Below are 12,426 nucleotides of genomic sequence, written 5' to 3' on the forward strand. Positions count from 1 at the left end.
GTTTACTACACTGCTGTGATATACTAAAAGCAACTTTTTCCATCTGCCAAGCTGCACCACAGGCAGGCTAAAGCACTTTACAGTCACTAAATACAGTTTGTTATTTAACTGTGGTTGTGAATTTTGGCAATGGGACTGTATCAACACAGCAGGATTTCAGATACTTCAGAGGTTACTACCTTAAATGACCTAAACCTGTAAGAATTGTTAACACACTCAACAGGTGCCATGTGCAGTACGAGGACAAGACAGGAAATTTAACATTTCCTGCAAACACTGCTATTATGTAAGCAGGCTAGGGTGAAGATTTGCTAACTATTAAAGAGTTTGTCAGCAAGAGGTAGTTCTTCATTTCCTTGCTACCAGTGCAGTTGTGGCAGATTGCCATTAACTTGATTTTGATGACAGACTCCTCTGTTCAAAACAAAACCCTAAAGCCAACTAAGCACAACTGATCTCTAGCGAGGTTCTAGGAATAATTTTGTTATCAATCTGCCTTCCTTCTTCCTTGCATATTTTCACATGTTGCAGTTCACTATAGTAACAACTAGTCAGTAACAACTTCTTGTTTATTTTCTTTAAAAGCACGCACAGACCTGGATGCTGCATCTTGGAAGGAGATTTATTCATAGGTGAAGCTACCTGCAGGAATATTCGCCGCCGCCAGGAGATGCGGCGAGGTGTGAGCGTGGCCCCCACAGCATTTACAGATTCACTGCTGCAGACAGTTGATGTTCTTTTCTTTCCCTCCCCATCACTGAAGGAAAGAAAAAGCAGGTGGGGTAATTAAAGCCAGTCACTTTGGACTAAAAAAAGAAACAAACAACTTCACTGACTCTGTCCAGTACACACTCAAACCTGCAGGAGCATTTGCTGGGAAGCTTCAGAAGGCAAAGCATGCTGTGCGTGAGCTTCGCCTTGAATACAGAAGTGCCCAGTTGTATTCCTGTACCACAGCACTGGGAAGTCAGTACTACATACCATCAGGTAGGACTCATAGCATTCATGAAGCATTCAGCTGGAAGCTCAGAATAAAATCTAAACTTTCTGAAAAGCTAAGAAAAACATGGTAATATTTTGCCTCTAAAATAGACATCAATGGGTTTTGCTTTACCATACAGGAGTCTTATAGGGGCAATATGATGTAATACACCTAAATGCACAGATGTTGCTTTAGCAGATGATGCTTTAGCAGAGCATAACATCCCATTCAGAGCTATTTTAACTGGCATGATGAACTCACAGGTGAGTATTTCATTGGAGACTATGTTCTGGCCTTCTTGAAGCATAAGAAAGAGGCTGCACGAGAAGTGGACACTTCACCAGCATAAATGGGGCCAAATGTCCTCATGTTTCATCAGCATCTCCAGCTGAAGGAACAGAGCTTTTGCCAAAAGAGGGCAAGTCAGTTCCTGCCACAAGGACCTGAGCAGCACTGATGTCCTCCTCTGTTGCCACATAGAAAAATATTTACACAGTAATTTTTATAGTAGCTTAAGATGCTGGAAGAAGCAAGGAGAAGATACAGGGAAACTTTGCCAGGAGATCATGTTAAGAGGACACCAAGCACATCTTTCTACTGACTGTTGCCAAAGGAAAGAACATTTGGCTTTCAGAAGTACTTGAGCTACTTTCAGAAATATTTTATTTGTGGTAATATAGTAAGTACACAGATCTTGTATAGCAATGGGTACATTGATTATCTGTCACAAATCTTTCCATGCAACGTCAGCAGCATGACACACCACTACAGCCTTCTTGAGAAGACAGCATCAAACATGGGAAACTGTATCTACAGCTTCATCACAGGGAAAACTGCTCTATCACACAGCAGCAGCTGCTGCATTGAAATATTCATTCTGTGATGAATTTCCATACTATGGTACAAAGTCCCTAGAAAGAGTCAGATTAAAGAAAAGCCCAGCAGGTTAGGTATTCACATTCACTATGTTTGTGGTGGTAAATTAGTTGCAGATGAACACAGTTTTCCAGCTGCAGTCTCCCCACTTTTGGCTTGCACAAAAGGAGAGATCAGCAAAGGAAGCAGACTGTATCTTACTGAAGTTTCAGCTATACCAGTCTCCCACCTACACCATCTCAATCAGCACTTCTCATATCAAACACTTGGTGCTGAATGATAATCCACCAGGCTAGAACTGGCCTTTGTGTTGATCAAATCTGTCCCTATGCTGACCATCTAACCACAGGCTCCCAACATCTATAGGCCTCAATGAGCAAACAGAACTCAAATATACACACGTATCAGACCCTGCTTCAATATCCTGGCAGAGAAACAATGATGTCTTCAAGCTCACTTACCCAGCATTAGGCACCACCCTGCTCTCCTGCTCTAAGAAGAGAGCTATGGGCTAGGAGCCCTGGCTAACAGTCTGAATCATCCTCTAATCCCAGTTTAGTTCCTATACTGCCTTCAGTTCCTTATGCATCATTCTGTAAGTGATCTCAGTAAAGTCCCATGTTGCACTAACCAAAATAGCAACAGGAAACCTTGTGACAATCGTCTTTGCCTAACTTTTACAGAGTCTTCGGTGGTGAGGTAACCACTATTTGTGCTAGCTAAATATAGACTAAAAATCTTACTTTTAATCTGGAGCTGCTGTTTTCCAAAGGTATTTCAGTCCAACAGCTTTTGAAAATAAGGTATTGAGTTTGGATATATGAATCATTATAACTCATGTTTCTATAAATAAGAACAGAGAAACTACTAATCACTATTTCAATCCTTACATATCACATGTTAGTACACAAAAAATAAGTCATTCCAAGCCTTACTAAATAGAAACTATGTAACAAGAAAACTTCCTTTCTATTGCTATATACAAAAAGCTATTGAGCTACTGTGTCCCTAAACATGCAGGCAGTCCTAAGAACAGTGTTAATTTTAAAGGAGTAAAATTTAAAAGAAAGTCAGAGTAAGATGGTGGCTATTTTAGGGTCTGGAACAAAGCTGGTTAAACCATTGGAGTCACAGGCTTACAGCAGGATTGGTTGGTCCCAGGTGCTACCTTTTGTAGTGTGCAAATCATACACTTCTGAGGATCTTTATTTCTGCTGTTAAACCCTCTCTTCCAAAACTCCTGTGCTATTTTTAACAACTAGCATTAACCACCTCCTCCTTCTAAGAACTGTCTGATGCGTGATTAGAGAAAAACTTTTGATAGCCTCATACATGCATCTTGCCATATGAAATGGAAGGCTAGGGCACCTCTGAAAACACCAAGATTTAGGAAAGGGAGGCCAGAATGGGAGCAAAGGCCGTTTTCTCATTCCAAGAGAGACAGACTAGCTTAACTTCAGATCTAAAGGTGTGAAACAATATCCTACAGAGTAAAAGCAGGAAGAACACAGTAAAATGACAGTGTCTCCTATCCTGTGATGAAATGGTTCAGAAGGTTGGTGCAAAAAACAGATGAGTTAATTCATTTACATATTCCCCACTTTGAAATAAAAGTTGTACAATACTTATTCCCTAAACTTCATCATCTCTCATACCTGAACTTAACTGCCTGGTTTTGCTCTTGATTGTACCTGTAAGAAATCAGGTTAATTAAGGTTTTAAGGTAGTTGTGGATTTTGACAGCCAGGCAGGTAGGTACTCTTCTCCAACAGGCTAGCAACACCTCATACCGTTCCTCTAAACAGGGCAGAGGCAAAGGGGAAAAAACAACAACAAAGAAAACAAACAAAAAAACCACCAAAAAGCAGCCTAACCACTAGCTACCAGTTCCCTAAAAAATGAAGAGGTTTATTAATATGAGCAGAGATACTAAGAGCAGAGACACTAAAAAGCAACCCTGAACAACAGTGACTTCTTGGATTATACAATGACAGAGCAATTGCTTTCTACAAATTCCTGTCCTGCTGCAACCTACCAGCAACTGAACAAGACTAAGTGCACCAGAATCAACTTGCTGCAAGCTAAGAGATGGTAGTACATAAAATCTTACAGAACTACAGAATAGATATTTAAGAACTAAATTGCAAAAATAAGGACATGATTACAATATTTTTATTTTATTTTACTTTTATTTAAGAAAATGACAATTAGATTATGGAGCAGCTTCTACAACAGAACTTGTTTCTGTTTTGTAAAACATATGAAAGGGCAAAGCTAAATAATTCAATAGAGAAATTACACAAAATTGAGTATTTCCAATTTATTTTACTTACTATTCCTGTTTTAATCACCTAACATACCTCCTATGCAGCTCTAGAAAATGGTAACAATGGAATACTCTGTACTTCAGACAAATGCATCACAGTTTAGTTTACAGACGAATGGTTCTCCATAAGGCTACTTAGCCTATCCTCCTGACCCAAAGAAACCAAAATCCATTAATCAGCTTGTATGCAACAAAAAGTGAAAAGCTATGAATTTGATATAATGCCTCAAATATTTCAGTCTCTACTATTAATCCTTAAACTGTTACAAGTGATAACCCAAGTACTCAAGAGTACAGAGTACCAGATCTTCTAAACTTTTTATCTCGCAACTCAGTTTTCATCAATGCATCATCCCACTTACTATTCTATCAGATAATGAGATGAGACAGCTAGTTTGGGGGTGGAACCAACCAACAATAAAAAAAACAAAACAAAAACAAACCAACCCACAATTTGTTCAAATACGCTTTTAACTTGATTTCAATTACCCAAAAATCTCTTTCCAAAACTGTTAAAGTGCTCCCAAAGCCTGATATCAAAAGAAACATAATAAAATACAAAGCTGCATCATTTCTTGTGAACTTACTACACAACACTTAACCTAAATTATTCAAAATAATGCACTTGAATTCATGCAAGCCAACTGACTGGAGAATAAATACTGTTTCTGCTTATGTCAATGTTTGCATTTTTCCCCAGTTTGCTTTCATTTCAACTTCTTCTCTTGGTTGGTCTAAGTAGCATTTGAATCAATTTGACCTACTTGGAGGTTTAGATGGTACAGAAATCCCCAGATCAAGTACAGAAAGACAGCTAATATCTCAACTCCCAGGACTTGAGCTGGCAAGTCTAATGCATGAAGTATTCCTCCCCTCCAGAAGGAAGAAAAAACTACTTTGGACCAGATTATGCCTCTCTTGATTCTCACTCCTGTCACATATTTTTATTCTGAATTATTACTTTGTTATTTTTTTGTAAATAACATTCTCAAGTATTTTACTTTCTGCATAGGAAAATGAAGGTGTTTTAAAAAAAATAAGTTCAAATTCAGGTGGTGATAAACCAGCTTAAATTATCCTTGCATAACAATGCAGTGAAGAGAGACAGCAAAGGCAAGTTGCACCTATTCTGAAGGCTGTTCCGTTTTTTAAAGTGCTGCTTTTATTTTTATATTACAGCAAAAGAACAGATTATTTCAATGGCCTGACTTTCAGGAGCAGCTGCTGAATAAAAGCCAGAAATTCCAAAAGTTATAGAAATGAAAGTTTAAAAACAGGTTATTCTCTCAAATTGCTGTTTGTTTACCTCCATATCGACAGCATAGTTTTTTTTTTAATCCTTATGTGTACTTGTGTTCAATAGCACTGCACAAAACACAGCCCAGGCTTCTCTCTACACAAATGAATTGACAATGCAGTAAAAACATTCTGAAGGCACCTACTAATATTGTGCCAATGCCAAACTTTACTATTTTGTTCATTCCTTACAGCAGAAAATGATGTTTTCTCTCTTCCACATAAAGCATCACAGTAGTGATCATTAGAATTAAGCCCAAAGAACTCAACCTCCCCATAAACACTGGGAAAAAAAAAGACAGGTCTTTCATAATAGTGCACTTTTTTGGAGCCTTTTTTTAATTTCTTCTGGGTTTAGGTATTCCAACACAGCCATTTAAATCCTAGCAAGTCAACTGAAGCTTCCTTTTTAATGAATGTCAAGAATCTTTTAGGGCATGATTCATGCTTTCTAAATGAACATGTTCCCAGTGACAAGCACTGCATTAGTGTTCAGGAAGGAAGGTGGATAAACACACATGATCAGCTCTGTAAATGTCAGAAAATTAAAGACAATCATATTAGGATGAGAGCAACTGTGTAGGAAAACCAACTTCTCTCCATTGATTAGATAAGACAAAGATGTCTACAGTCAGTTGAGAACTGTACCCTGTATTTCCAACACCCTAGTATCACTGTCTGAGTTTGTGACCACATGTCGAGTGTGACATAAACACGGATCAGACATACCTTCTATACAGTGGCCAATACATAACACCACCTATATAATGAACAGAGCTGCTTTTTAACACCTACCTCCCCAGCTGATCCTGGCTTGGTGTTATTTGCATGGGCCCATCTGACTGCTACCCATCAAAAATCTTTCTATAAAGAATTCTGACTGTAAGTGGCTCTGCTCCTGCAGATCAAAGTTCACTAGCACACCAAGAAAAGCTGCCTGCTGTACCACATGTAACCTCAGAGCAACATTATTTATAGTCTGATTTCCTATATAATTTTTCTCCAGTGCAGTGTGGCTAGGATACACTTCGCGAATGCGTAGTAACCATTACTCTTAGAGAGGAAAATGCACTGAAGTTTCCATTAGTGCTTCTTAACAGTTGTGCAGCATATAGACTTCACATGGTAAAGGACTGCCACAATGCACTAAATTCCAGCCTAACATACACTCTCACAAGAATACTAAGAACACCTCATACTGAGCCTACCAGAGACAGAAGATTGTTGTCTCTGTGAAAAATAACCAAAGGAAAAAAACCAAACCAACAAAACACAAACCCACAAAACAACAAAACAACCCACATGAAAAACCACACCAAAGATTTGAGCTTTCTATCATTCGTAAACCTGATGGCATGACACGCATTTGCAAGCTAAAGCGGAGAAAGTCTCAAGAGTTTCAGGTACTACCATCAGAACAATGTATTTCATTCTCCATTATAGAATTATAGAATCTTAGGGGTTGGAAGGGACCTCGAAAGATCATCTAGTCCAACACTCCTGACAGAGCAGGATCACCTAGAGCACATCACACAGGAACATGTCCAAGCAGGTTTTGAATGTATCCACTGAAGGAGACTCCACAACTTCTCTGGGCAGCCTGTTCCAGTGCTCTGTCACTCTCACAGGAAATAAGTGTTTCCTGATGTTTACATGGAACCTCCTATGCTCCAGTTCGCACCCATTGCCCCTGGTCCTGAAAAAGTCAGTGATATCTAGTCAGAAATGAATCAGTTCAAGTGATGGTTGGATTACCTCAGCCACTATAATCACATCAACATTATTCACCCAGCACTTCTTTCTGACTATATTTGTTGTATTCATTACATGAACCTAACTAGATGCCAACACTTCATCCTTGCTACCGTAATTTTCTTACCATGACAGTTCAGGCCGAGTTGCTCCCAACAAAACCTATGACTAACAAGAACCCATTTTCACAAGAGTTTTTGCACAAATTCAAGGTTAAATAGTATCAAAACCCCATATACCATAAAACCTAAGTAGAAAGAAAGTGATTTTCTGGAAATTACTCCTAATTTGAACATCTCCCCACCTCACAGATCAAAAATCCATCATAATGACATGCAGTATCTTAACTAGTATGCATAACCAATTCCAGAAAGAGTAGTATCTCAAAAATTTCAGCTTGGAATTAGCTGGCATTAAAGCACAGTTTTAGTATAATACTCAATACATATATTCTCCAAATCCAGAAAGCTGTGTTTCATGGGATTCAGCTGCATGTATAAACTAACCTGGGCATTGGTTCAGCTTAAATCACAGAACCACAGAATTGTCAGAGTTGGAAGGGTCATCTAGAGGTCATCTAGGCCAACTCCCCTGCTAAAGCAGGATCACCTAGAGCACATTACTCAGGACTGCATCCAGGCAGGGTTTGAATATTTCCAGAGAAGGAGACTCCATAGCCTCCCTGGGCAGCCTGTTCCAGTGCTCTGTCACTCTCAGAGTAAATAAGACTTCCTCATATTTAAATGGAACTTCCTATGTTCCAGCTTGTGCCCATTGCCCCTCATCCTGTCGCTGGGAACTACTGAACAGAGTCTGGCTCCATCTTCCTCGCACCCACCCTCTAGATACTTGCAGGCATTAATAAGGTCTCCCCTCAACTTTCTCTTCTCCAGGCTAAAAAGCCCCAGCTCTCTCAGCTTTTCCTCATAAGGAAGATGCTCCAATCCCCCAGTCATCTTTGTTGCCCAAGTCTGCTAACTGAAGGAAACAATGAAACAAAGATGGACATAGGTAAATATTTTTCTTTTTTTTGCAGTTTCTCTGCACACCCTGGTGTGCACTCATCAGTTTATTTAATTTCAGCTTTAATAATTCACCTGCTACTTGGTCTAGTGTTACTGCAGTGGAGTAGGGAATGGAATACCTAGGCATCCAATTCACTTATATACTGATTATTGCTGGACACAAGGTTTAGAACAGGTGACATTAAAAGCCTCCTTCTACATTGGATGAGATATAACAATTAACATTTACTTCTTAAAAACTGTGGAACTGGGTGGACAAGGGGCAGGGCTGGCAGGGGTCCTGCCACTAAGTCTATGCAGTTATCTTCCTGTAAGGATGTCACACTTTGTTCCACTTCTACACAAGCTTATTCAGTTGGAAAGACCTAAACTCTAGAAATTTCCCACTAGGTGTTTTGTAATTGTGTCTACATTACATTTTTTGGCTGCATGCTATCAATTACAGATTAGAGGCCAGAAAGAGACACTAAGTGTCAGTGAAATCAAGGTAGGATACGGTGTGCTTAAGGAGATATGTACTTCATATTTATCCTAACCTATGTATCACTAGAAATGACTACAGCAAACTGTACCTTATAGACACCTTTAGGTCATCAGCCTCTCACATTAGCTTTCATATTTAAATCATTTCTTACAGTCTACCTTAAAATGGAGATGACAAACTAATCTGTGTTTAATGAAACTTCACAATATGAAAAAAATTCTGTGGACACCCCTAAAAACTTCCACATTCATCTCAGGCAACTGAAATCCCCATGTGTTAGAGTCCTAACACCCAGGATCCAGGTCTCAACACTTGTTTAGTTTGTTTGTTTTGTTGTTTGGTTTTTTTTTGTTGTTTTTTTTTTTTTTGTAAGAATACAATAAATTATTGTTTTTCCAAGGAGAAACAGTCACAAGAGCAATTTCTCCAACTGTTAGGTATGATTAAGGGTGAGCCACACTCAGAGATAGAGTACCAGAGACACAAGTATAGTTTAGTGAACAAGGACAGATTGACAAGGAAAGGTTGTCACTGACAGGAGAGAAATAAAAAGGCCAGCAACTGACAAAAAAGCATCATGAAGTTCAAAACTTCACTGTATTCACTACAGGCCTACCTCGGAAAAAAGTTTTCTCAAGATTTGTCCTGAAGGACAGCCTATTCTTACAGTAGAAAGATGTGTGACTTCCATTCAGACACTGAAATCTTTCACACTGATGTCAGAAAGCCCTTCTTATACCTTCACTGCTTCCCCACTCCTCTTTAATTGCAGGTTATTTTCCAATTCTCCCTAAACATCTCACATCTCGTGTCACCCAACTAGCTTGGAATTTCCCCTTCCTCATGCACAGGCATCCCACATTAGTACTGTACACTCCTCACATTGTTATTCTCACATGCCATTGATCACAGCAACACATGCTGGTTTGCATTCAGCAGAGAAAGCATTAAATCGGCGTGATGCTCCTAAAAACAGTTGCATTTCAAGTGACAAACCAACGCAAGAGACTGGCAGCACTGCAGCAGAATAAGGTCACAGCTACTAGGTGTCAGCAGAGAAGCCTCTTTCTTGGCCAAAAGCCTGTGCACCATTTGCATAAAGTACTTCAGGAAGTCTGTTAGAAATGCAGGAGCACAAGGCCGAGTGGGAGAGGTCCCATGTGCTGCGTTGCACTAGGAACCCTGTTGTTAAGCTTGTGGAGCAAAGAACTAGGCAGGAGACAATGCTCTCACCTCTTGGAGAGGTCATTTTCCGAGTGCTGGAGCAACCTTCCTGAGCCCTGGTAAAAGCTTTTCAGGAAAGAAGGGGCAGAGACAGAGGAGGGGAGACCAGGTGACGCAGATTCACTCTCATTGAGAGCGCGCCGAACCCCAAGAACAGGGCTGTGCAGGCAACAAGAGAACATAGCAGATGGGTCAGCATGGATTTGGATACAATAACAAAGCATCCAGATAAAAGATACTGGCCAAGTACCTCATCTTGGCTTACAGTCCTTTGTTTCCCAGAAGAAAAATGTGCCAAGTGTACTACTGGGCAGCTTCCCTGATGATACTGGTTTTGCTGTTACAGCTGATTTCTTGTAAGAAACATTTCAATGACATTGCAGAACAGGCAGACCACCTTATTTCTTTAGCCTTATTTGTTCTCAAAGCAAATTCAGAAAAAGAATCTCTGAAACATTCAGAAAATATCCTTAGAAAACTGCTTCCAATAACATGAACCATGTTGTTTCCTCCCCTAAGTTTTCTCTTGCTTTTGTAAATAACAAACAATCTGTACTTACTAACATGTTCTAGCAACACACTTAAATGTAGTAAAGTGTTTAAATCAAGAAAGCCCTCCTACACTGTTAAACATTACTTAATAATAGTAAGTGTTGAGGGGGCATAAAAATTAAATCAGTTTCTTTTACTTCAAATTTTTTATTAATCCTCAATAGTCAAGGAGAAAAGGAAAAATGCCAGCCTAGAACCAAGTTGTCACAAACTGTTTTGACTGAAAATCTGCTGATGATGCCACTTAATCAGCAACTTCTTAAAAGTTATTACAAAGAATTGAAGTCAGCAAGTCCTTCAGTTTGAACTGTCAGGGTTTCCTGTTTGCATACAACACTGTCAATGGAAAAAAAAATGACCAAAGTTTATCTTAGTAAAAAACACTATCTCTTCAGAAACACAATGTAACAAAGCTATTTCAAGGCTAGTTTCTTACCCTTCGCCCTCCTCCATTCTCTTAAACAGCAAAAACGTATTTGCCTGTCTGCACAAGCTGCTGCAGCGTTCACACCGATATTTTAATCCAGACAAATGCGTGAGAAGCTACTATTTAAAGCCCTTTTTAGAAAGAGCCCACAAAAAGCATAGTTGCAGCTAAACACTGAAACATGACAAATAGTTTGGAGAAAGTTCTCCTCCACCAGAAAAAAATTCAGCTCATCTGGGCCTGAATCTTGTAAAGGTTTTGGAGTTCAGTCTCTTACTGCAGATAGTCAGGTTGGAGGCAAAGAAAGTACAACCAAAGAGGCCCACAAGGAACTGTGGGGACCTCTTCTGACTGAGCGAAGGAACTCCTGAAATAACAGAATTCCACATGTTAACAGCTGGAGAGTATCCAAAAAGGAAGGGAAAAAAGTTAGAGAGGGACGCTCTGGAAAAAGGCAAACAGGCAAATGGCATGCCTTGCAGTTCAGTGGATGTGTTTAATCCTAAATCCTTTTGTGAGACTCCTCACCAGTTTTAATTCTGGAATACTCTCTGGTAGCTTGGCTAACACAGTAGCTGACACTTGAAGCTGTCGGTGCCTTTTTCATCCTGGCATAAAACTGTTAGGCTATGGCTTCTGCAATGAAAAGCAGTGAGCACCTCTTCTCCAGAGGGCCTGACAAATAAATAAACAACAAACCCAACAGATCGGTGCCAACATCAAGCCCGATGATCAATTTCTCCGGACTGACGCATCCCCTTAATCACTAATCCAGGGATTAGCAAGTTACTGCAATACTGCAAAACCCCAAACTGCTCGGAGGCAGGGAAGACAGGCTGAAAAGAAATAAATAGATAGCAGAGCTGTGCAGAAACAGCTTCTATAAGAAGGAAGAGGGGCAAGACTCGTGTGCCTAGAGAGCAGAAGGCAGCAGGCGCGTGGCACGGCGCGTCCTGACTCACCTTGTCGCCTCAACGCAGGTCTGTCGCAGGAGCGGGGAGCGGACGCTCTGGGACCTCCCGTTCTGGAAGGTTATTCTCCGCCTGGCGCTGGAGGGAGGGTGGCTGAAGGTGTGCGCGCGCCTCCTGAACTGGGGGGAGTCCGAGTCTTCCTCGGGAAACGGCTGCCAGGCCGAGGACACCGGGGAGGCTGGAGGAGTAGCCGGTGGGGAATCGCCTGGCGAAGCGTCCTGGAAGGAAGTGTCAGCAGAGTGAGGCCTGCTGCTCCGTGCCCTGCCGGAGCGCGCGCTGAGCCCCATGGGCTGCACCGGGGCACCAAAGCCTCTCCCCCTGCTTGTCGTGGCCTATTGTATGCTAATTATCACCAAAACCAGACATCCTTTGATAATTTAGTCCAAAACCAGCAGCGTCCTCCTTCTTCAGGGAAGGGATAAAAAAAAAGAAAAAAAAAAAAGAAAAAAAAAAGAGGAGGGAGGAATAAAAATGTATACACAACACAAACAACATACTAATTACTCCGGGC

General features: G+C 40.5%; 1 protein-coding gene across 2 annotated transcripts in view; it reads right to left on the minus strand.

Annotated features, from left to right (window-relative positions):
• The window catches only part of TBC1D4 (TBC1 domain family, member 4), a 52,995-nt gene that overhangs the window by 16,185 nt on the left and 24,384 nt on the right, over positions 1-12,426 (minus strand). The window contains exons 10-12 of one of the 2 annotated variants that reach the window (XM_010003493.1): positions 11,907-12,133; positions 9,975-10,124; positions 597-757 (exon numbers count right to left, since the gene is read on the minus strand). In XM_010003493.1, coding sequence (XP_010001795.1) covers positions 597-757; positions 9,975-10,124; positions 11,907-12,133 — 538 coding nt within the window. The remainder of the gene's footprint in view (positions 1-596; positions 758-9,974; positions 10,125-11,906; positions 12,134-12,426) is intronic. The other variant, XM_010003495.1, reaches the window with a different exon arrangement.

The sequence above is a fragment of the Chaetura pelagica genome, unplaced genomic scaffold (assembly GCF_000747805.2).
Source record: "Chaetura pelagica isolate M959 unplaced genomic scaffold, ChaPel_1.0 scaffold106, whole genome shotgun sequence".
Classification (NCBI taxonomy): domain Eukaryota; kingdom Metazoa; phylum Chordata; class Aves; order Apodiformes; family Apodidae; genus Chaetura; species Chaetura pelagica.